Below are 27,518 nucleotides of genomic sequence, written 5' to 3' on the forward strand. Positions count from 1 at the left end.
TGTCCCTGTATGTTCTCACAAGCAGCAGTTTACCATCCCCCCCCCCCACTACCCTTCTTTCTGTCATCTCTCCCAGCCACAGCCTCCTCCTTACCACCACCACACAATATTGCTTCTCCCATCATGTGCAGCTGCTCAAAGTCTGGCCTCAGTGGCCAGAACAGGGGTCATGTGTGTGTGAGCTATGCTTGAGTGAATGCGTATGTGCTGTCTACTTTAAAAGAAGGCTTTTGGCTGAAACCTGGCATGTTTAGCAGTCTCTTCATTGTGCTAGTCTCCAATTTATCTCCTCTACATGGTGAGTAGCAGTCTATCCTTTTTATAATACTAGGTATCAGATTCTTCATTTGAGTAGTCACACTCTGTTTCAGCAAACAATGTTCTTAACTGCAATAACAAACTTTGTTATACTATCTGTGATACCTATAGCTATACCTATACAGTATCATAACAGTCAACTTACCATTCTCATACTGAGTAAAAAGAACAAAGTCTGTAGGAAAGCTAAAATTACAACCACATTTGAAACAGACCAACATCAAAAACTAACACATTACAAAGCAGTTTAAATAACAACAGCACTAAATCTAGTTTGAGAATGTTACCATTTTAAAAATTTCTTCAATATCCAGGAACATACTAGATGGAGTACCCATAATACACATCAATTCTTCTCAAACATGATGGATTAAGTGATTATTAAAATATGAAATATTTTAATTGTATTGTAAATCAGAATTGTAAAACGGCCTGATTTGTAATATTATCAACATCAGAATTATGTTCTGTTTGAATTTTTACACTGTTAATTAAATAAACAACATCTAAGAAGTCACATTCTGAGGAAAACTAACTTTGAAATGTACATCTAAGGAGCAAGTTTAAAAAAAAAAATAAACACATGATATTTCCATAAATTAAGAGTCAATACTTGCATATAGAATTTGTTCATGAAAATTATTAATGTTTGATCTGTTTTTATTGTGAATATTGTCTCTATTTATTGTTCGAACAAGAAGGTCAAAATGTAATTAACCATTTGAAACTGTAAGTAATTCCACTATTTTGGAATCTTTTGATGTGAAATGACACATACTGTCTTGATACGATTATGGGCAGATGTATTTGCAATGTCTATTAAAGTATTACACAACAGTAGTAATGATCATTCATTGTGCTGTTACACTGTGTTCCAGTTAATCTACCAACAAAATAAAAGTATCTCTGCCACTGGATTATGTGGCCAGCACTATTATTTCAAATGTAATAGAAACTATAATGCTAGTACTGTCCAGAACTGAAAATGATCCTGGGACACTCAACAATGCATTTTCAGTGCCTGTGAGACTGTCATGACAAAAAGTAAGTACATTATCCTCTGAAATCATTTTACTCTTCTCACAATTTATGTGTTTGTTGTGCTAATGTCATGAGATGCGTGATAGCAGCCACAGAGTCCAGCTGAGAATTGAGAGTGACTTCAACTGGTGGCTTGCCACAGGATTTTAATGTACAATAAATAGGTTTCATTTTCTGCTACAAAGGATTTAAAAATGCACTCGTAACTCCAGCCTCCCATGCTTCAGATCAAAACTTCTTCAAAAACTTTCTCAAATTCATCAAACGTCAAACATTGGCATTTGAGTTGGTTAACCCAAAATAATGCTTCTCCCTCAAGAAATCTGTTTACAAACTTAATTTTTAAATCATTATCTATTTCAGGAAGTAAATTATCTTTGCAGTGTTGCTCCCAGGGGAAACTTTTCACAGGCATATTAGACAAGTTATTACACCCAACATTAGAGAATCATTTTGAGCAAGACCGTTTTTGTGATTGCTATACTTGTTTTTGCACATGAATAAAATTTGCATGTGAAGTGGCTGCATTGTTATCTTTCTCAGATACATCTTTCTTTATGCTCTCAATTTTATCATTCAAAGAATTAATATAATCAGTGTTTTGCTTATTGACAGTTTAAATTTCACATCTGCACTTAGCTTCTACGATAGAAACTTCATCCCTGCACCAGTGACTCCACTTCAATTACTTTCAGTTCTACACCTCCCAGTCTGGAGTCTGTGTTGATAACTTGTCTCCTACCTTATGCATTCTTTTGCTCAACTTTTCTGCTTTATCACATATAGCTGTCACTTGGCCACTTATCTCATTTTTCACCTCATCAGTCTGAGTACTCAGTTAGTTTTTCATTTCCAAGAATGACTTTGAAATCAACTTATCTAAACAACTAAATTCTTTTGAAATCTTGTCTTTTGACTTTACACTCCTTTTCTCTACACCTGAGACCTCATTGTCTATTTCCAAAATTTCTTTTGGAAGCTTAGCATCCATTTGATCAATTTCATTGGAAATTTTAACATCTATTTTGGAGATTTTTTGAACTCTGTATTGAACCACTTTTCCAGTTTGTTTCAAAACCCTAGCAAAACATTGCTTGCACTATGATCTTGTCCTGCTTGTTCTAGACCATCCTGATCTAGTCCTCCTTGTCCTAGACCTGACTGATCAAATGCTACCATGTTTACAGCTGTTTGAACTAGTCCTACCCCATTCTCCTCCACTGACTCTTGCTCAATGTGTTCTACTGACTCTGGTAACTATGACTCTGGTAAATAGGCCAAGTCAAAATATTTCACTAACACCACTGTCAGAAAACTGTAAAGTAAATGTATATAGTTGTCAGCAATATTCCCCACACTTCCACAAAACACAACAAAACACTGAGATGTAATGAACTGCATAAACATTTTTATCTTGTGCCACACATAAATCAGATGTTCAGAGTTCAGCATTCTAGATATGTCAATCAAATTTTCAAAATTGCCAACCTTACCTGTAATCAAAGCTGTTAAAAGTGATGGAGAGTCCACCAGGTTCTAGTTTACACAAAAGGTTATTTAAAAATCCTACTATTTACTGTACATTGAAATCCTGCAATACAATACTCGTTGAAATACCACTCGCAGTTCTCAGCTAGACTCCATGGTTGCTATCACACATTGTGTAATATTAGTGCAATGGACTCCTAATTTGTGAGAAGAGCTAGTAATGGCATAATATGTTCTATTGCATCTGAAATATAATTCCATTCCAGATACACTTTTCTTTCATTGGTAGATAACAGCTACACAATGTACGGCGACATTGCAAGATCATCGTTATTATTGTCTAGTACTTTAACAGACTTTGCAAATATGTCTCCTCATAATCATATCAAAATAATGTGTGTCATTCCATGTCAAGAAATTCCAAAATATTGGAATTACTTCTAGTTTCAAATGGCTGATTATGTTTTGACCTTCCTACTGAGATAATAAATAGAGAACAATAATTACAATAAAAACATATCAAACATTAAAGGCTTTCATGAACAAATTCTATATTCAAGAAGTGGCCATTATTTATGGAAATATCATGTTTTAGTTTCTGTAGTTAATACTACAGTACTTTGAACATAGTTGTTGTTTTGAAACTTGCTCGGCAAATGTACATTTTAAAGTCAGTTTTCCTCAGAACGTGACTTTTTACATGTCATTTATTTAATTAACAGTGTAAAAATCAAAACATAATTTTGATGTTAACAAGATTACATATGAAGTGTGTTCAGCAATTCTGAATTATGATACAATTAAAATATTTCTTAATTTGATCAAAACTCAGTCCATTGTGTCTGATAAGGTTTGAAGAGTATTCACCATATTTCATCTCCTAAGTTTTCTGATGAGGTGTAAGTTCTTAAAAATGTAATTAATCTTTGCAATAAAGAAATTTGCAAGTTATGCATCTCATTAATTTGCAGTTTGTTAATATCCTGTAATAATCAAGGTGGCTATTTAGTTTCTTACAAACATTATGGTCATTAGGAAACTAGGCTGGGTACTATTGTTATTTAAATTTATTTGCAATATATTAGTGTTTGATATTTACATATTTCAAACATAGCTGTACTATTAATAACACTAATGATTTCATGTGGCTCAATGGCCTGGTGCAAGTCTTTCTACTGGATGCCACATTGGTGCTTTGCATGTCCCTAAGCTATCCAGTTATACAACCAGGAAGGGGCACCTACACTTCAGTGTGGAATGTGAGCCTTGTGTTGTTTCTGGCAACTCCTCATATCATGGAAATGCGAATTCTAGGTTAAAATGAAGACCAAAAAATTCATGATCCTACTGAGGCTCGAACCCAAGACCTCTCAGTTTCCAGGCACATACTTTATGAAGCAGAGTGTAAACCTCAAGCTATAACATAAGACTATAAAGTGACTGTGATGATATTGTATAAGTAAAGGTATGACAGATAGTATATCAAAGTTCGTTGTTACAATTGAGAGCACTATTTGCTGAAACAGAGCACGGGAACTTCCAGTGAAGAATCCAAAATCCGGTAACATGATCAACATACTGTCTAAAATGTTATAAGGTAACCAACCATACATGCCCCATTCCAATAACTTGAATTGTTTTCTTGTGCCTTGTTTCTCTTTATGGAGCAGAGTGTGAACCTCAAGCAGACAATGGAAGGAAGCCAGACCTCACTGATGGTGGCACGAAACAGTTTAACACCGAAAGTAATCCAGAAAGGTTCCTGTAAACTGTAGCAATATATCAAGTGCTCTTTCAACTCCACAGATGTATAATTTTGAGTAGATGGAGTGCATGGCATTTTAGGGAATCTACTTTATTGGGTATGAACTGTGCAGGATGGGCCTTGAGTGGGAGCAATATGAGCACATGAGTAGGTTTGTGAACTGATAGGTCAATTCGTGGTAGAACTCTGGTGCAGTAAAAGAACACAATGTGTATTGGACAGACAACTAACGCATTTCAGCTTTAAAGATACAGTTTCAGATGAACAGATCCAATTACATACAGAAAGCTCTGAATTTCGTTGACGAGGTCACTGCACACATAAAGAATGCTAGTGGCTGATACATTAACTGTTATCAAAATTTAGAGTACAGATGGTTTTATCTTTTCTATGTAGGTATCCAACTGTTTCTTATTTTATCTTTTTCCCCATATGTTAAGAGTGCATGCCATTTTTATTATAATGACAACAGTATTACACATTTGAGGTTTTGAAGAGATCTTAGCCTGAAACTGTTATTAAATCATGGAAGGCAATGTAGGCAAGCTACACATATGTGTTATACAAGAACCAGATGTATACTAACGTCATAGCTTGATATATTGATTCAATGCCATATCTCATGGCAAATTCATCAACAATTTCTTCTGCTGCTTCATCAAAGTACACTTTCCAAGCATCATCTCCTTTTGCCGTTGGTAATTTGACCATTCCGCTGTTCTCTTCACATAGAGAATGGAACAAGTTTTCATGAAGACATGTATACTGTACATGATAAGGTGCGACCTGAAACAGAGTCAAATAATTAAAAGTCTGATGCTCCCAGCTGAGTACACATGGTAAAAACTACAATGTTTTGTTTTATCTTTGACTTGAGCATAGCTGCTCAAAATTCTGACTTTTGCTTTTTTGCAATGTAATTTAAGGATTTAGCAATTGTTCATTCTGATGAAGACACCCCTAGTAGAACTGGTTGGCTGTTTAATTTTATACTGAAACTAATATACAGTTACCAAATAACAGCCATGCTCAAAACTGCAAATAATTAATGTTATGTCCTGAAATGGATATATTAACAATATAACAGAAAATTAAATGAATTTTTGGCACAAACAAGGTGGATTAATTCAGTAACTATGAGCTTGTTAAAATACGGGAATTTATTTAACTGACAAAACAACAATATGTTTAATAATGTCAAAGAAAACATTCTGCTAAAACTGACACAGCACTACACTGAAAATATCATATAAAACTTCTGAAGCTTAAAAGTAGTTTCCTGGATACAGTATAGAATGAAAAATCCGAAGATATGAGGGAGAATCAAATATAAACAACATTTTTGTTCCTGAGCATCAACAGCTGGTAGAACCAGACCAACACATCAAGTGCTGTTGGGTGGGGCTGTTAGGAGTGAAAAGAGCCATCTGTTACATACTTCCAACAGCTTCAACAGCTTCACAACTAAAGCTCATGATGATAGAGCAACATCTACATTCCTCCAATGAACAACACATAATTATAAAATTTCTTGCTCATGAAGGAGCACAAGTAACAGCAGTTTTCCAGAGACTGACTCCACAGTTTGATCATCAAATATTATCAAGGGCATACATTTGTGCAGCATAAAGAATTCAAGGAATGGTGGGAAGATGTGGAAAACCGGTAACATGATCACTGTCCTTGGATCAGCATTCAGAGGACAACATTTGTGCAGTTGGAGACATTCTTGAAGGTGATCGATGGGCAAGAGTGTCGGAAATTGCAGAAAAGTTAGGAATAACTTATGGGAGCTGTCAAGTGATCATCACAAATGACCTATATTTCCACAAAGTGTGTTTCAGATGGGTCAGTCATCTTTTGACAGGAAATGAAAAGTTGAGATGTTTGGGGGTCTGTCAGAGGCTTACAGTAAGGTTTGCGAAAGAAGGTGATGCACTTTTGAGTCAGACCATCGCCTGTAATGAAACATAGGTCCACCACTACTCTCCTGAATCTAAAGAAGCCAGTATGGAGTGGTGGAGGAAAGGAAAGGGAGCCCTAGTGAAGGCAAGCCAAGACTCGACTGTCACCTGGAAAGGTCCTTTCAACCATTTTTTTCGACCTGGGGGGGGGGGGGGGGGGGGGTGCACAGGGAAGGGGGGGGGGCAATCTGCTTGCTGATTTTTTGCATGAACAATGCACAATCAATGTTGTATACTACTGTGGGCTGTTAAAGGAAGTGAGGGAGACATATCATTACAAAAGACGAGACCAACTGACCCAACAGGTCATCCTCCAAGGTGACAATGCCTGGACCCATATTGGAAAGGTATCCAAACTACAGGAAATGCTCTGGACTCAACTTGATCATCCACCTTACAGCTTGAACCTATCGCCCTGAGGTTTCCCTTTGTTCGGGTAGCTTAAAGAAACTCTTGGTGGGCACTGATATGAAGATGATAAGGGCATGGAGAGTTTTGCGCCCAACTGGTTCCTAATGCAACCAGCTTTATTATAGGATGCCGCAATGATAAAACCTTCCTTCTTTCTGAAAAAAATGTATTTATAAACTGGGAAACAATGTGGAAAAAATAAACTGTAACTGCCTTGTGTCTTTGAATAAATGATTTTTTTTGAAAAAAATAACGTCCCACTTATATTTTATTCACCCTCATATAACTGAATAGTTGCAGGTGAATATTGCAACAAAATGCCAAGGCAAGGGTTACATACAGCAATACAGTGCAACCACATACTTAAAAACACTGTAGTGCAGCAATGCGTGCGATGAAAATTGACAACAATGTCCTTGTGGACACAATGAAGTTAATGTTGTTGTGGTCTTCAGTCCTGAGACTGGTTTGATGCAGCTCTCCATGCTGCTCGATCCTGTGCAAGGTTCTTCATCTCCCAGTAACTACTGCAAACAACATCCTTCTGAATCTGCTTAGTGTTTTCATCTCTTGGTCTCCTTCTATGATTTTTACCCTCCACGCTGCCCTCAAATATTAAATTGGTGATCCCTTGATGCCTCAGAACATGTCCTACCAACCGATCCCTTCTTCTAGTCAAGTTGTGCCACAAATTTCTCTTCTCCCCAATCCTATTCCATAGCTCCTCATTAGTTACGTGATGTACCCATCCAATCTTCAGCATTCTTCTGTAGCACCACATTTCAAAAGCTTCTATTCTCTTCTTGTCCAAACTACTTATTGTCCATGTTTCACTTCCATACATGGATACACTCCATACAAATACTTTCAGAAACGACTTCCTGACACTTAAATCTATACTCGATGTTAACAAATTTCTCTTCTTCAGAAACGATTTCCTTGCCATTGCCAGTCTGCATTTTATATCCTCTATACTTTGACCATCATCAGTTATTTTGTTCCCCAGATAGCAAAACTCCTTTACTACTTTAAGTGTCTCATTTCCTAATCTAATTCCCTCAGCGTCATCCGACCTAATTCAAATACATTCCATTATCCTCGTTTTGCTTTTGTTGATGTTCATCTTATATCCTCCTTTCAAGACACTATTCATTCCGTTCAGCTGCTCTTCCAAGTCCTTTGCTGTCTCTGACATAATTATAATGTCATTGGCAAACCTCAAAGTTTTTATTTCTTCTCCATGGATTTCAATACCTACTCCGAATTTTTCTTTTGTTTCCTTCACTGCTTGCTCAATATACAGATTGAACAACATTGGGGAGAGGCTACAACCCTGTCTCACTCCCTTCTCAACCACTGCTTCCCTTTCGTGTCCCTCGACTCTTATAACTGCCATCTAGTTTCTGTACAAATTGTAAATAGCCTTTTGCTCCCTGTATTTTACCCCTGTCACCTTCAGAATTTGAAAGAGAGTATTACAGTCAACATTGTCAAAAGCTTTCTCTAAGTCTACAAATGCTAGAAACGTAGGTTTGTCTTTCCTTAATCTAGCTTCTAAGATAAGTCGTAGGGTCAGTATTGCCTCACATGTTCCAATATTTCTACGGAATCCAAACTGATCTTCCCCGAGGTCAGTTTCTACTAGTTTTTCCATTTGTCTGTAAAGAATTCGCGTTAGTATTTTGCAGCTGTGACTTATTAAACTGATAGTTCAGTAATTTTCACATCTGTCAACACCTGCTTTCTTTGGGATTGGAATTATTATATTCTCCTTGAAGTCTGAGGGTATTTCGCCTGTCTCATACATCTTGCTCACCAGATGGTAGAGTTTTGTCAGGATTGGCTCTCCCAAGACTGTCAGTAGTTGTAATGGAATGTTGTCTACTCCTGGGGCCTTGTTTCGACTCAGGTCTTTCAGTGCTCTGTCAAACTCTTCACGCCGTATCATGTCTCCCATTTTATCTTTATCTACATAATCTTCCATTTCCATAATATTGTCGTCAAGTACATCGCCCTTGTATAGATCCTCTATATACTCCTTCCACCTTTCTACTTTCCCTTCTTTGCTTAGAACTGGGTTTCCATCTGAGCTCCTGATATTCATACAAGTGGCTCTCTTTTCTCCAAAGGTCTCTTTAATTTTCCTGTAGGCAGTATCTATCTTACTCCTGGTGAGACAAGCCTCTATATCCTTACATTTGTCCTCTAGCCATCCCTGCTTAGCCATTTTTGAGACGTTTGTATTCCTTTTTGCCTGCTTCATTTACTGCATTTTTATATTTTCTCCTTTCATCAATTAAGTTCAATATTTCTTCTGTTACCCAAGGATTTCTAGCAGCCCTTGTCTTTTTACCTACTTTATCCTCTGCTGCCTTCACTACTTCATCCCTCAAAGCTACCCATTCTTCTTCTACTGTATTTCTTTCCCCCATTCCTGTCAATTGTTCCCTTATGCTCTCCTTGAAACTCTGTACAACCTCTGGTTCTTTCAGTTTATCCAGGTCCCATCTCCTTAAACTCCCACCTTTTTGCACTTTCTTCTGTTTTAATCTACAGTTCATAACCAGTAGATTGTGGTCAGAGTCCACATCGGCCCTTGGAAATGTGTTACAATTTAAAACCCAGTTCCTAAATCTCTGTCTTACCATTATATAATCTATCTGAAACCTGTCAGTATCTCCAGGGTTCTTCCATGTATACAACCTTCTTTCAAGATTCTTAAACCAAGTGTTAGCTATGATTAAGTTATGCTCTGTGCAAAATTGTACCAGGCGGCTTCCTCTTTCATTTATTCCCCCAATCCATATTCACCTACTACGCTTCCTTTTCTCCCTTTTCCTACTACCGAATTCCAGTCACCCATGGCTATTAAATTTTCGTCTCCCTTCACTATCTGAATAATTTCTTTTATTTCATCATACATTTCTTCAATTTCTTAGTCAACTGCAGAGCTAGTTGGCATATAAACTTGTACTACTGTGGTAGGCGTGGGCTTCATGTCTATCTTGGCCACAATAATGCGTTCACTATGCTGTTGGTAATAGCTTACCCGCACTCCTATTTTTTTAATAATTATTAAACCTACTCCTGCATTACCCCTATTTGATTTTGTATTTATAACCCTGTATTCGCCTGACCAAAAGTCTTATTCCTCCTGCCACCGAACTTCACTAATTCCCACTATATCTAACTTTAACCTATCCATTTCCCTTTTTAAATTTTCTAACCTACCTGCCCGATTAAGGGATCTGACATTCCACACTCCGATCCGCAGAATGCCAGTTTTTTCTTTCTCCTGATAACAACGTCCTCCTGAGTAGACCCCACCCAGAGATCCGAATGGGGGACTATTTTACCTCTGGAATATTTTGCCCAAGAGGACGCCATCATCATTTAACCATACAGTAAAGCTGCATGCCTTCGGGAAAAATTACGGCCATAGTTTCCCCTTGCTTTCAGCCGTTTGTAGTGCCAGCACAGCAAGGCTGATTTGGTTAGTGTTACAGGCCAGATCAGTCAATCATCCAGACTGTTGTCCCTGCAACTACTGAAAAGGCTGCTGCCCCTCTTCGGGAACCATACGTTTGTCTGGCCTCTCAACAGATACCCCTCCGTTGTGGTTGCACCTACAGTACGGCTATCTGTATTGCTGAAGCACGCAAGCCTCCCCACCAACAGCAAGGTCCATGGTTCATGGGGGGGGGGGGGGGGGGGGAAGGTGTAAGAAAACAACCACAATAAGTACTGCAAAGTCATAAGTAAACAAAAGACATGTTTGAATTTGTATTTAAACGTATTGTATTCTAACACTTTGGACGACTTAAAGTGATGAAGTATGCGTGTAAATTCCCACTTCTTTAACGATGCAACTTACTTGAGATTGTCAGCCAACTTTCCTTGATAGTTAGCTTGCTGCTGCAACCTCCTTTTCTCTTCTTCTCCAAAGTATATTTGCTAGGAACAGGAATTTCTGAAGACTATTTCTACTTATAAAAAAATAAGCAGATGTACGCAGTTTCTTTTGCTTCACTTAAAGAAGTATATTCAAACATCAAAACTTTTACAAATCTCATTCTCCAAATAAACAAACACTGTCAAGTAAGTCTCTTTGCATATCCAAAGGTTAGAAACAAAGTTCATTTACACACAAGAGAAAATTGGCTCAAAAAACCAGGTCCATTCTCATCCTGAATATGAATACCCATCTTATCATTTCCAAGTCCAAGTTGAGCATCCATTTAACAATATTTCAACTGTTTCCCTTTTTTTCCAAACACTTGTCAGTGCCATTCGACCGCTGTGTCTACAGTCTTCTTACTACACACTTCGGACATGCACACATGCAACACAAAGTAGATAGGCTCTCTCACTCTTATATTTAAAATATCGTGTGTTCGAGACGGTCGAAGAGCGAGGGCAGAAATTCTCAAAACACTACATACTCTAATAAAGCTTCAGAATCAAGAAAACTAAATTTGAAACAGGAAGAAAATTTGGATTCGATATCATGTTAATGATGAGATCACTGGAGATTGAGCAAAAACTCGGATTGGGGAAGAAAGTGAAATAAGGAATACCATTTTCAAAGGAAAAACCATGTTATTTGCTGGAAGTGAATCAGGAAAATCAAGGAAAACCTATACTTGGACGGACAGAAAAGGAGTCAAATCATTGTTCTCCTGAAGACATGTTCAGCGTTTTCCACTGCTCCACATCTTCAGTCAAAATGGTTTTTTATATCCATATCAAGATGCTATTTTAAATGTATTTTTTCATTATTCTCTAGTAGAGTGTAACAGTCTCTGAGCAAGCTAGGAAACATTAGAGGTAATATGGCAGTGCAACTATGAGCAAAATAACTATATCAGGAAAATTGGAAAAGTTAAATAAATAAATACAAAAATCAAATCCATTGGTGGCTTCAAAGAGCCTTACATTGCTTTTCTGTTTAGTGACCACAAAACTACAATCACTTGTGGTTCAAAATGAGTATTTAACAGTAACCTGCATAAAATTCTGGTGCCCACAACTATTCATATTTTTCAAATCAGTGACTCACTAGCCATGTCTTGGGATAAAGGAAGAAATGATAGTCCCATGAACAACATTTGAATTATACGGTGAATGAATGCATGAAAGTGATCCTTGTATGACCACAGATGGAAATTTAAAACTGATTTTCATATTCATCATGAAGCACTGTCAAACAGTAGATGCTTGACAATAAGGAAGATTAATATCTGTTTCCACTCGCTAATATTTATTTCTTGGATCACGGTAAGAACCTTCACAAGTAATGATAAAAAATAATACATTCGATAAATATAAAATTGCTACTGCAACATTATGGATGTGTTTTTATTAAACAAATTTCAGTGCTACAACTTATACAACAAACAGCATGGAATTGTTGGCATATTCTTCAAGAATAACTGAATTATGTATAATAGCTTACCTTTTCTTCACCCTTAATTTCAACACTTATATGTAAGCGAATCGCACCGGACACAGCAGACTTGTCAGTGCGCTTCTCGAGGTTGTACCACACATCCATTTCTCCAGAAAGTGTTCGGACCTGTTATGTTAAACAAAATGCATTTACATTAAATAAATCAAGTTCACATTTAACTATAATATGCAAGCTTGTGAGAAATATTTTGTGATTTAAGGAAGGTTCTTCTTCATGATTTGTCAAAGGCATCTGACTGTGCAAATCACAACACCTTAGAAGTAAATTAGAGTACTTTGGTGTAACAGTAAATGCTCCAAAATGGTTCAAATTACTTCTCTTTGATACGAAAAAGTCCAATATTCACCTATCAGGCATCATCAAACTAGAACCAAATTATATCATTTATTCCACAAGGTTCCATCTTACAATCCTTATTTTATCTTGTATATCTCAGTAACCTTTCACCAGTATCATTACCAGATGTAAAATTTATTTAGGTTGCAGATGATACAAATATTGCGATAATAGCAAATAAAAGAAATTTTGGGAAATACCGTTTTATGAAATTGTTGTGGACATTAAAAAATGTTTTCTAGCCAATACTTTGTGTCTAAAATTTGAAAAACAAAACTTGTTTGTCAGACATATATTGTGATAATTCTTGAGCTGCATGAAATAAAATCATCGTAACTTCTGAACAGTTTGCGTTAGGATGTTCAAACTGTGTGGCTGGTCGCGTGGCATGATGGGAACTAGTATGCATGTGCATGGGTTGGTTTAGAGATGAACCCAACTTTCCTTTGGATGGGTTTGTTAATAAGTAAAACTTGTGCATTTGAGGGACTGAGAATCTGCATTTTGTGACCAAGAAGTCTGTTCATCCTCAACTCGTGACTGTGTGGTGTGCAGTGTCCAGTCGTGGAATAATCAGTGCAATATTGCTTGATGGCATGGTGACTACTGAATGTTAGATGAAGGTTTTGGATGAAGATTTCATTCCCATTATCAGAGTGACCTTGATTTCAACAGGATGTGGTTCATGCAAGACAGAGCTCGACCCCATCGAAGAAGGAGAGGGTTTGTCATCCTGACATACACAAAGGGATGGGCCTCATTGGCCACCATATTCTCTGGATCTCAACACATGCAATTCCTTTTTGTGGGACTATATTACAGGCAAGGTGTACAGCAATAACCACAAAAACATAGCTGAGCTGAAAACAGCCATTCAGCAGGTCATCGATAGCACTGACGTTCCAGCACTTCAGTGGGCCATGCAGAATTTTGCTACTCGTCTGCACCACATCATTGCCAATGATGGAAGGCATATTGAACATGTCATAACCTAAATCCGAATATCTGTAGTGACGTTCCTTTTTATTATTATTATTATTATTATTATTATTATTATTATTCTGGATTTACAATGTGAGTACATTTTTCCAGCACCTATTCTAGATTACAGTAAGTCACTAATTATTGTTCTCCACTCTTCTCTATTTGTCCATAAATCTTCAGGAATGTTGTTCTTCCTCATTGCTGACTGAACTCCCTGTATCCATGTATCAGGTGGTCGTCCCCTTTTTCTTCTTCCAATTGGTACCCAGTCGATTATGCATTTTGGTATCCTTTCCTGTTCCATTCGTCTGATGTGTCCATACCATTTAAGTTGTTTGTGCTCGATGAAATCAATAATTGAATTTTTACATTTCATCTTGTCTCTGATTACTTCATTTCTTATTCTTTCTCGTCTTGATATTCTTGCTGAACGTCTCCAGAAATCCATTTCTGTGGCTAATAATTTTGATTTCAGTTGCCATTTTGCTGTCCACACTTCTGAACCATATGTAATAATGCTCCTAACTATTGTTTTAAAAATCCTTATTGTGTTATCAGTTGTTATGTGTTTGTCCCAGAGAATTCCATTCAATAAAGAGATTGTCGTCTTTCCAGAATTTATTCTTTATCTAATTTCTTTGTCCTGTTTCCCATCATTTGTAATTTTCACACCTAAATATTTATATTCCTCAGTAGCTGTTATTGTTCCCATCCCTTCTTCCAATATTAAGTCTCCATTCACTCCACCAATTACCATGTACTTTGTTTTATTCATGTTTACATTTAGACCTGATTTTTTATATTCTTGAATCAATTTTCTGGTCATATACTCTATATCCTCATAGTCTTGGGCTATAATCAGTTGGTCATCTGCAAATTGTAACGAGTATATTGTTCTATCATTTATTGGTATTCCCATAGCGTGACATTTTTTCTTCCAATTCTGTAAAGTTACTTCTGTATATATTTTATACAATGTAGGTGAGATGCTACATCCTTGACGTAATCCTTTTGTGACTTGGAATCCATGTGATAGATATTTACCAATTTTTATTTTTGAAATAGAATTTTTATATAAATTTTGAATTGCTTTAATTATTCTTGGATTTATTCCTATTGATATTAAAGCTTTCCATAAACTGGATAAAGGCACACTATCATAGGCTTTTTCTATATCTATGAATACTAAATGTATAGGTTGCGCCCGAACCATTTTTTTTTAAATAATTTGTTGTAGACAAAAGATATGATCAATTGTTGATCTTCCAGCTCTAAAACCTGCTTGTTCTTCAGCCTCCTTTTCTTTGTATTCTTGTTCTAACAAATATTTAATAATTCTTCCATATAATCTACTGAAGGTATTGGTCACTGTTATTCCTTTTTTTTTTACATAGTTCAATAATTGTCACACTGTAGATGCTATATAATAAAAGAATCAGCATACTTCACTTACATTCATTTCATAATGTCTTATGGAACCACTTTTTGGAGCTACTCATCATGCCAAAGTAAGGTTTTCAGAGTCCAAAAACATTTAATATGAATTATTTGTTGTGTCAACTCAAGAATGTCCTGGGGAAGCCAGTTCAAGGAATTGGGTATTCTAGCTACTGCTTTCCAATATGTTTCTTCCTCAATGAAATTTTTCATAAATAATTATTCAAACCATCATGTCAGTTCACAGAATTAATACTAGAAATACAAATAATCTATGTAAATGTTTAAAGTCTCTCAGTTTGCTCCAGAAATGTGTCCATCATTCAGGAACGCATAGTTCCAATAACTTCTTCACTACCATAACATGTTTAGCTAGTAATAAAGTTCAATTTAAGAGGAGCCAAAAGGTTTTTTTGGTGGGTAAGTTCTTCTCGTGTGATGTATGTATATTATTAATAATACCAAACAATGCATTATATAAAAACTGACTTTTACACATCTTCAGTGCTGTGCTGTGGCTACTGTAAATAAGCATTGTAAACAGATTTTTCTGTTTGATGATGTGTATGTAACTGTAATAGCCAAATAATTACAGCTGTACCTCAGTGTATTATATAAATTTACATGTTTTATGACAAATTTGTTGTTACCTTTTAAAATTAATATATTTTTCCAATTTTTTAAAAATTTAGTCCACATTCGTGAGGACCATTCCACATAGGATCTTTTTAAGTTCATTAGTATATAATATTTATTGTAAATCTGTATAATGTTTTCTGTTTTTATGATCTGTTGTACATCCTTGAGAATCTCCATGGAACGAAAAGTACTTCTAATACATCTGATCTAATATTGTCTTAATTATCCAAAACAAATTATGAATATTGGGAGCAAAATCATCTAGTTTGCTTTAACATGCGAGGTCATCATTACCGTCACAATACTCACTAATTTCAGTAGACAAATGAAATACACATAGGCCTACTGCAAATAATACAACAAAATACTGTATTGTATTGTGTTGTGTTACAGATTTTCATATGACTTTTAAATCATCTGAATTTGCCAGGTTAAACAACTGCTGATCTTTCACACTGAGTACAATGCTTTTTTGGTGAGAAACTCTTTTGGAGAATAATCACACATTCCCTGAGTGAAACATAGCGACATTTGCGAAGGGTTATTAATAATTTAACTTCTATACTATTAGAGCTATGACCTACAAATCTTGTTAGATTGCAGTTACATGGTATGAGATTTGTTGTCCATAAAAACTTGTCATTACTGTGGTTTTCAGCCTGTAGACAAGTCTGAAACAGCTCTCTACACTCTTCTGTGCAAGCCTCTTTCTCTCTGCACAACAACTGCCACCTACATGCACCTGAATCAGTTTACTGTAGCCAAGCCTTGGTCTGTTTCTATAATATTTACCCTACACACTTCTCTTCATTACCAAATTGACTATACCTTGATGCTTCAGGATGTCTCCTGTCAACAAAACTCTACTTATAGTTAAATTTTACCTTAAATTTCAATTATCCTTAATGCACTTCAGTACCTCCACATTTCTATTGTAGCCATTTAATCTTCAGCAACAAGAAATAATAAACAAATTGGACTAAGTAATTTGAAATTGAAGTGTGGATGTGCAAAATGTGTATACGTTAAGTTATTAGACATTAGCAATTATCAAGCTAACTGTTTCACACGGCATATTATGCATCTCAGTATATGAGTAAAATGAGTGCTATCTCTACAAGCAGGGTTCTCAAGCTGATATATCTTGTTAGCTAAAGCAGAAATACATCTGTTACTGTGTTAGGTGCTCCTCCAGAGGGAAACTAATGAGATGAACCAATTCCCAAGAAATCTGCCTATAAGTAACAAAACGAAGCAGGAACACAATGCAGAAATGAGGACCCACACAGGTATCAGAAATGTTGTCCAATTTAATGATTCTATGCTTCATTTAGTACACAAAAATATCTTCATAAAGCACCTAAACATAAGTGGCCCATCAGTAGAAATGACGAACAAGCAATATGTACTGAAATATTTCCAGAGAACACAAATTCTGTAAAAGTTATATGCTTAAAAGAACACTGGCTTAAAAGTGGCAATACTGACTTGTTAAATTCATTTACAGGATATAATTCTCCAGGGAGCTGTTGTAGAAAAAATGGGTTTGGAGGACCATAGATTCTAGTAGAACAGTTACTAAGCTTTGAACTTCGACAACATTTTAATTAATAATAAATGAAAAGCACCAGTTTGCTTTTGTTCTACAATATTATTTTTATTGCTAACCGGTTTTCGGCTTACAAGGCCATCTTCAGGCATTTACTGAGTATTATCACCAAAGAAGTTAAATGTTAGCAGACAACACTGGAAGAGAAGTAACACATCTAGAGTGAAGTAGAAACATACAGTGAGTAACATCTTTGCAATGAAATAGTAAAAACTGAACAGTACATAAATAACAATGGAGTTGACAGGAGAACATTTAGCACAATATAAGAATAACATGCCTACATAACGGTATATATTGATAAACAAAACTATTGAAATAAGATAAACTTAGTACTAGGCAAGGCTGCATCAAGAGGTATGAAACATGGAGAGTGATACACAACCAATTAAAAAAGAAGAGACAGTTGTCAATGTAAATACAGAATACACGAAGAACTTAAGCTATATCAATACGATAAACAGAAATTAATAAATGCAGGAAAATTGAGGTGTTTGAGGGAACCTACAGTTTGAGAGTGTGGTGGTACTGCATTTTAACATTAACTTTATAATCAAAGCAGTGGCTGTATACCAGTTTACATTAAATAAATGAGCAAAGTAAAATATGAACAGTATTTGATGAGACAACTACAAGGGGAGTTAAACATGGACAGTAATACAAGTACAAGTTAAAAGCAAACCCTTAACTATTGAAACTACAGCATATGTGGAATACAAAGACAACTGCAACAAATAAAACAACTTAATGACTACAGGAAAATGGGAATATGTAGGAAGAGAGGATGTGGGAAGTAATGAACAACAAAGATGATTATATGAAGTTTAGGAGAGGGGAAGTGTTGAGTTGTGTCTGGTCATTTAGGATGAGATCTGGACTGTGAGCAAGATGTTTGTTAATTTCCAGGACTTCCAGCAGGTTGAGTTTATGGCCTTTGTTTGCTAAGTGAAGTACATGGGACACTGGCTGGTAGTTGTGACCCTCACTCAGTACATGCTCAGCAAATGCAGAGTCTGAATTCTGCAACCTCCAGCTGCGTTCATGTTCAGCCAGCCTAGTTGATATGTCTCTGCCTGACTGACCAATGTAAACTTTGTCACAATCAGAACAGGTGATTTTGTATACCCCACTGTTGGCTAATAACTGGATCTTATCTTTGCTATTAAAAACACACTGGGCTGTAGTGTTCCTGACATAGTAGGAAACCCTATACTTGCAGGATTTCAGTGCTTTGGCTATAGTCTGTGATACCTTACCTAGAAATGGTAGAGTACACCATTTCTTGCAGACAGTGGATGGGGAAGCAGGTGGGGCATAGAGGAGGGGTATAATTTTCCGTTTTTGTTTCCTGTGCAAGATGTGGTCAATAAGAACTGGATTGTAGCCATTGGCTGAGGCAATAAATTTTATTGTATCTAACTCTGCTTTAAAATCATCTCTGGACATGGGGATGGATATGAGACGGTGTACCATTGAGTGGAAAGCTGCATGTTTGTGAGCTATGGGGTGTTGTGAGCAAGAAGGTATTACTGTGTCTGTAGTTGTTGTTTTTCTGTAAATTTTGAAGCAATGTGTGTGTGTACTGATGTCAATGGTGAGATCTAAGAAGTTTATGGATTTGTTGCCAATTTCCATAGTGAACTGGATATTTTTATGTTGACCGTTTAGGTTTTTCAAGAATTTGTTGAGTTGTCTTGTAGTACCAGTCCACATACACAGGACATCATCTACATATCTAAACCAGTATTTGATGTTTGCACTCAAAGGTTCTGTTTTTAGAAAATTTTGTTCAAAATGGTCCACAAATATTTCAGCCAACAGTGGACTAAGAGGGGAACCCATAGCTAAGCCATCTAATTGTTTATAAAGAGTGCCTTGGAACTGGAAATAGTTCTGTGCAAGGCAGGTCTGTGTGGCAAGTCTCAAGTCATTCAATTCCACAGGATTGACAATAGACTTGTGCATCAGCTCTGTCAGAATGTCTGTACATTCTACTACTGGTATGTTAGAAAACAAACTGCTGACATCAAAGGATACTAATTTATCACTGTGTGAGACAGATATACCTTTTAACTTGTTTACTAGGTCCACAGAGTTTGAAATACCATGCTTTGGTTTAAATTTAGTCTTGCTCTTAATTAGGACATCAAGTTTACTGGCTAGTTTGTAAGATGGATCAGTGAATGATGATACAACTGGACGAATAGGAATATCTTGTTTATGCAGTTTAGGAAGGCTGTACATTCTAGGAGGCATTGGGTTCATGTTAGTTAACAGTTTTACTTCAAATTCAGAGAATATGCTTTTGCATGAAATGATTGCATATTTAACATCCTCTTTGAACAATTTAGTAGGGTCTTTAGGACAGACTTGGAAGCCTGTGGTATTCAGAACATCATTAACTTTATCCACATAATCACATTTGTTCAAAAGCACAATGCTGTTGCCTTTATCAGATTTTGTGGCAACGATACCTTGGTGTTGTAATTTCTGTTTTAAGGACTTGAGGGTGTGAAAGTCAATAGACCGTGGGATGTTACACACGAATTTGGTTTCGTTCTTTAGTGCATTGGCAACTATACATTTTGCAGTGGTGTCTTTCGTTAAGGCATATTCAATATCAACTTTCATAACATCCAGTTGTTTTTCTGATGGAGGGTGGGGAGGAGCATATTTAAAACCTTTTTCAAGCAAGTGTCAGGAACACTACAGCCCAGTGTGTTTTTAATAGCAAAGATAAGATCCAGTTATTAGCCAACAGTGGGGTATACAAAATCACCTGTTCTGATTGTGACAAAGTTTACATTGGTCAGTCAGGCAGAGACATATCAACTAGGCTGGCTGAACATGAACGCAGCTGGAGGTTGCAGAATTCAGACTCTGCATTTGCTGAGCATGTACTGAGTGAGGGTCACAACTACCAGCCAGTGTCCCATGTACTTCACTTAGCAAACAAAGGCCATAAACTCAACCTGCTGGAAGTCCTGGAAATTAACAAACATCTTGCTCACAGTCCAGATCTCATCCTAAATGACCAGACACAACTCAACACTTCCCCTCTCCTAAACTTCATATAATCATCTTTGTTGTTCATTACTTCCCACATCCTCTCTTCCTACATATTCCCATTTTCCTGTAGTCATTAAGTTGTTTTATTTGTTGCAGTTGTCTTTGTATTCCACATATGCTGTAGTTTCAATAGTTAAGGGTTTGCTTTTAACTTGTACTTGTATTACTGTCCATGTTTAACTCCCCTTGTAGTTGTCTCATCAAATACTGTTCATATTTTACTTTGCTCATTTATTTAATGTAAACTGGTATACAGCCACTGCTTTGATTATAAAGTTAATGTTAAAATGCAGTACCACCACACTCTCAAACTGTAGGTTCCCTCAAACACCTCAATTTTCCTGCATTTATTAATTTCTGTTTATCGTATTGATATAGCTTAAGTTCTTCGTGTATTCTGTATTTACATTGACAACTGTCTCTTCTTTTTTAATTGGTTGTGTATCACTCTCCATGTTTCATACCTCTTGATGCAGCCTTGCCTAGTACTAAGTTTATCTTATTTCAATAGTTTTGTTTATCAATATATACCGTTATGTAGGCATGTTATTCTTATATTGTGCTAAATGTTTTCCTGTCAACTCCATTGTTATTTATGTACTGTTCAGTTTTTACTATTTCATTGCAAAGATGTTACTCACTGTATGTTTCTACTTCACTCTAGATGTGTTACTTCTCTTCCAGTGTTGTCTGCTAACATTTAACTTCTTTGGTGATAATACTCAGTAAATGCCTGAAGATGGCCTTGTAAGCCGAAAACCGGTTAGCAATAAAAATAATATTGTAGAACAAAAGCAAACTGGTGCTTTTCATTTATTATTATAATGTTGTTCTACCAAGAACCGACGGAAGATTCTGTTAATATAACATTTTAATTACTTGAATGAGGAACTATAACTTGAAAGCTGCTGCGTAGAACTTTTGCAATATAAATACTAATTATTGACATACAACACATTCCCAGCTATTCAATCACACATGCATTTATAAATGAATTTAAAACTTTTCTGAATAGGTTTCTGAAAGAAAAGTTGTATGAAAAGGTATTATTTGTTTTCACTTCGTTGATGATAGATTTTCCATTTCTGTGAAGGACTTGTTACCTACAAATGGCCTTATATCAAACTGCAAAATTTATATTAAACCCATATAGTGATAAGAGATAAGAGACATGAAATTCAGTCAACAAAATGTAAGAGATTTGTACTGAAAATGATTGAAACTTCTCGCAATGTAAACTCCAGATATCAATATTATTAGGAAAGGGGTATATTGCTACTCACAATGAAGGTGACCCATTGAGTTGCAGACAGGAACAACAAAAATACTGTTACACATTATAGCTTTTGGCCATACCTTCTACAGCAAAGAAAACACACACACACATCCATGCAAGCAAGCACACCTCACGCACACATGACTGCTACCACTGGCAGCTCCAACCGGAATGTGACTGTCATATGAACAGCAACCTGCAGTGGGGTGGAGACGGGAGGGGGTAGCTGGATTTTGGTCGGGGGAGAGAATAGTGCTGTGTAGAGGGGCATGCAAAAGCTCGGTGGCAGCCTGGCAAGACTGCCACACACAGCATCGGGATGTAGTGTGTGGGGGAAAAAGGACAAGGTTACCCTAACCTCATTCCTTCACACCTTCAACACATTCTCTCCCATCTGCTTCACCTGGTCCTCCTCAACTCAGTGCGCCTCCTTCCTGGATGTTGACCTCCTCCTGTCTGATGTCTCCATCCACACCTCTGTCCAAAGTATCAACAATACCTCGATTTCGACAGTTGCCATCCCTCCCATACAATCTGGCCACCTGTGCACTGGATATCTGCAGTGACAGGAACCCCCTTCCCAGTACAGTGGAAGTCTCACCAAGGCCTTCATATACAGGCACTCTCCCCCAGACCTAGCCTGCAGTCAGATTTATTGTGCCATTTCCCCACACATCCCCCCACGATTCCAAGAGCCAGTTGCCAATGAGTGCACTCTTCATTGCCTAGTACCAACCCAAACTGGAACAACTGAACTACATCCTTCACCAGGACTTTCATTATCTATTATCATGCCCTAAATGAGGGGAATCCCACCTAAGAGCCTTTCCACCCCACCTTAAGTAGTGTTCCACCATTCACCCAAACTCGACAACTTCCTAGTCCTTGTATGGATGTACTGTGTGTTCTTTCTGACATGTCTGAAAGAACAGACACCATATCCATATAAGTATATAGTTCTGGCAATACCAGCCATGACCTTCCTCTTCTCTGCAGATGCACACGTATTACCCGAACTATTACAGGACTCGGTAAGAACGTCTTCCAAGGAGTAATGAGTGTGTTAGGTAGGGACACTACAAATGTAGTGTGTGGTCATATAAGGTAGGAATGTGGGTCTTGCAGGAGGTGTGCGTGAGATAGTGTTCCTCTGTGCCCTCAGTGGCTCAGACGGATAGAGCGTCTGCCACGTAAGCAGGAGATCCCACGTTCGAGTCCCGGTCAGGGCTCATATTTTCACCTGTTCCCATTGATATATAACTAAGCCCGTCAGCAGCTGAAGGTATTAATATGTAATTCTAACTTCCTAGTCCATCCCTATGACATTTCCAATTCCAAACCTTTGCCACAGTGATCGTATTCTGTGGAAGACCCAAGTACGAAACCTGCCCAGTTCACCCATCCAGCACTTCCGTTCCCATCCTGTCACAGGCTTATATCATCACATCAAAGGATGAGCAACCTGTGAAAGTAGCCCTGTCATTACCAACTCTGCTGTAACCATTTCACAGCTTTTTATATTAGTACGACTACCAACCAGCTGTCCACCACAACGAACGGCCACCATCAAACTACTGCCACGAGAAAAGTAGATCACCCTATGGCACAACATGTAGTGAAACATATCGTGCTTGATTTCACTGGCTGCTTCATAACTTGGGTCATCTGGATCGTCCCATCCACCACTAGCTTTTCTGTATTGTGCGATGGGAGTTATCCTTACAACACATTCTCTGCTCTTGAAATTATCCTGGCCTCAACCTCCCGTAACTTACTGTCCCAACACCTTCCATATAATAGTTTCCATCCCCCTCTTATCACCTCCAATGTCACATCCCCTCACCCTCATTGTGTACCGCCCTCTGCCAATGCACCCACCTATCATCTCCCCTTCCCTGCTCCTCTCCTTTTCCATTGCTCCTCCCCCCTCCCCCAGCATGACTCAGCACAACAGTCTTGCCAGGCCACTATCTAGCCCCAGCACCCATCACCAGAGAGCACACTTCTCCCCTCCCCCACCCCATCCATACACTGCTTTCCCTCCCCATTCCCCGTCCCCACTCCAAATGGCTATTCACATGACAGTTACATTCCAGTTGGAGCTGCCGATTGTAGCAGTCACATGTGCATGAGGTGCGCTTGCTTGTGTGACTGTGTGTGTGTGTGTGTGTGTGTGTGTGTGTGTGTGTGTGTGTGTGTTTTCTATGCTGAAGAAGGATTTAGCCGAAAGCTATAACATGTAACAGTCTTTTTATTGTGCCTGTCTGCAACTCAATCGGTCATCTTTATGGAGAGTGGCGATCTATTTTTCCCCTAAAATTGTGTATGAGACTTCTTGGTCATTCAGCAACCAGTGTTCACTAAGCACTAACTACAAAGCTTTTGTCTCAGTATTTATGAGCGTTTTCCTTTCACAATAGTGTGCGACAAATATAGGGAAACATACCAACGGATAGCTGAAGGTTTCAAGATCTCTAACATTAAAATGAGAAAATTGCACACAAAAGCAAAAATTAAAAAAATGACAATGTAAAGTTCACATTTATGTAAACAAATACAAATAAATATCTGACAAAGTTGTTGGACAGGCAAAACAAACAGCAAACAGTAAATTCATGTAAATACCACAGCCAAATCAAAAGCTGTTTGGCAGATAGTCAAGAAAGAAAAATGTGTTGAAAAATTACTCATTTTAACCCTAAATTAGAAACTGTTGGGGATACTGTTGCAGGTACTTTACAATTTCAAATAAAATGGGTAACTTTGCTCGTCCTTACATGAACTGCAGTAAATGCAACACAGATATGAAGAATTTAAATTTACTTGTGTAATCTGCCAAGAAGTGGCTAGGTTTATAAATTCCATAAGAAAAAATCTTAGATCTGAGGACTGGGTCAAAATTCTAACAAAAATACTGAAAGGAAGATGTCATAACACTGCACCCCCAACTCAACTCTGCCAAATAATCAACAATATAGTAAAAGATAGATTGCTACTTACCATAAAGAAGACACATTGAGTTGCAAACAGTCATGATTAAAAGACACTCATATGTAGCTTTCAGCCAGAGCCATCATCAGTAAACACACACACACACACACACACACACACACACACACACACACACACATACACACACAAGCACATCTCACACACGCACAACCACCAACTCAGGCATCTCGGGCCGTAATGCAACATCATGTGGGATGTGAGCAGCAATCTGGAGGGCATGGGGAAGGGGTACAGGAAGGGATAGTGGTGTACAGGTGGGGAGAGAGATGAATGTGATCTGCTGGAGTGTTCAAGGACTAGACTGCCGAAAGGCGCAACATCAGGAGGTTGTGGAGCATGGAGTTGGAGGAAAAAGGAGGAATAAAGGAGAGGAGTGGTGAAAGATGGGTGGATGCATTGGCAGAGAGCTGCAAATTAACAGGGTGGGAGATGAGAAAGGGGAGGGGATGATAGGACAGAGGGGGTGGAAATTGTTGGGTGGAGGGTGTGGGGACAGTATGTTACTGTATGTTGAGGCCAGGATAATTAAGGAGAGCAGAAATGTGTTGTAAGGATAACTCCCATCTTCACAGTTCATAAAAGCTGGTGGCAGAGGGAAGGGTCCATATGGCTCTGGTAGTGAAGCAACCATTGAAATCAAGTGTGTTATATTCAGCTGCACATTATGCCAGAGGGTGGTCTACTTTGCTCTTTGCCACAGTTTGGCACTGGCCATACATTCTAGTGGATAGCTAGTTGGTAGTCATACCAATATAAAAAGCTGTGCAATAATTGCAGAAGAGCTGCTAAATAACATGGCTGCTTTCACAGGTGGTGCAGTCCCTGATGGTCTAGGATAAATCTGTAATACGATTGGAATAGGAAGTGCTGGGTGGTAGATTGGGCAGGTTTTGCACCTGGGTCTTCCACAGGGATATGATCATTGTGGCAAGGGGTGGCAATTGGGATAGGCATAGGGATGGACTGGGATGTTGTGGAGGTTAGGTGGGTAATGGAACACCACTTTAGGAAGGGTGGGAAGTATCTCTGGTAAGATGTCCCTCATTTCAGTGCAAGATGATAGATAATGAAATCCCTAACAAATGATGTGGTTCAGCTGTTCCAGTCAGGGGTGGTACTGGGTGATGAAGAGGACACTCCTTTGTGATTGAGTTTTGGGAATCTTGGGAGGATTGGGGTTGTGAAAGAAAATGGCACGCAATATCTGTCTGCAGATTATGTCATAGGGATAGTGCCTGTCTGTGTCAAAGACCAACTCTCCTTCTTCTGATCCCTGCAATGAAAGCACTTCTTTGCTGCCAATCCCCCTTACCAAAACCACCCAATTCCAAGACTGAACCCTGCCTCTTCCAGTTCATACCACCATCCAACCGTGATCCTCTCCTCCTCCCACCTAACCACCCACCGGCCACCTTCCAGGAATTCCTTACCTCCAATGTAGCCTACCATCCTTCCCCAAAACACCAACCTTTCAGTAGAAGGAAGAACAGCCATATACAACCTCTAAACATATCACAACATAATCTTCCTACCTGCAGACAAACTTTACCAGACTGATCTCATTTCAGAAGACCAACACTAACTCGAATCCCTACTTAAAGCCTAACGTCCTTCCCAGAACATTTCCCCTGAATCCATTTCCACCATTCTCACCCTTTTCCTCCTGGATCCTTACTCGTCATTGGTGATGCCACATCCCTATACACCAACATCCCTCATTCCCATGGTCTTACCACTACAAAACACTGTCTCTCACAACATCCTTCAGACTTCAAACCCACTACCTCTTTCCTCATACATCTTACTAACTTTAACCTAGCCCACAACTAATTTCTCATTTAAGGGGAAGGTATATCAACAAATCCACGGCACAGCCATGGGCACCCTCCAAGGCCAACCTTTTCATGGGCCATCTACAGTAGATTGTCCTAGCCTCCATAAACACCAAACAACTAGTCTGGTTCAGGTTCAGTAATGATATCTTCATGATATGGACTCAGGGACAAGACACCCTATCTTTGTTCCTTCACAACCTTAACACCTTCTCTCCCATCTGCTACATGTGGTCTTCCACAACCCTGCGTGACACCTTCCTAGATGCTGACCATCTCCTCTCTGATGGCTCGTTCTGCATCTCTGTCCACATTAAACCAACCAACCACCAACAGTAGCTACATTTTGGCAAGTATCATCCATTTCACACCAAAAAATCCCTCCCATGTAGCCTGGCTCCCTGGGAATGGCGCATCTGCAGTGACAAAACTCCCTTGCTGAGTATGCTGAGGGTCTCACTGAGGCCTTCACAGGCAGGCACTATCCCCCGCACCTAGTCTGCAACAGATCTCCTGTGCCATTTACCCTTACAGCCCCAATCCTCCCACCACCCACTACCCCCAAAATCCAGCCACAAAGGAGAGTCCCTTTGTCACCCAGTACCAGCCCAGACTGGAACAACTGAATCACATCCTTCGCTAGAAGTTTGATTACCTAACATCATGCCCTGAAATCAGGGACATACTACCCGAGACACTTCCCTTCCTAAAGTGGTGTTCTGTCACCCACCCAACCTTCACAACATTACAGTCCATCCCATGCCTCTCCCAATACCAACCCCTTACCACAAGGATCATTATCCCTGTGGAAGACCCAGGTGCAAAACTTGCCCAATCAGCCACACAGCACTTCCTACTCCAGTCCTG

At 38.2% G+C, this 27,518-nt stretch overlaps 1 protein-coding gene across 1 annotated transcript in view; it reads right to left on the bottom strand.

Moving 5' to 3' along the window:
- The window catches only part of LOC124622251 (protein unc-13 homolog C), a gene marked incomplete at its 5' end in the record, with an annotated part of 692,708 nt that overhangs the window by 249,558 nt on the left and 415,632 nt on the right, over positions 1–27,518 (bottom strand). Inside the window, 2 exons of the mRNA XM_047147909.1 lie at positions 5,199–5,398; positions 12,443–12,562. Of these exons, the coding sequence (XP_047003865.1) occupies positions 5,199–5,398; positions 12,443–12,562 (320 nt within the window). The remainder of the gene's footprint in view (positions 1–5,198; positions 5,399–12,442; positions 12,563–27,518) is intronic.

The sequence above is a fragment of the Schistocerca americana genome, chromosome 7 (assembly GCF_021461395.2).
Source record: "Schistocerca americana isolate TAMUIC-IGC-003095 chromosome 7, iqSchAmer2.1, whole genome shotgun sequence".
Taxonomy (NCBI): domain Eukaryota; kingdom Metazoa; phylum Arthropoda; class Insecta; order Orthoptera; family Acrididae; genus Schistocerca; species Schistocerca americana.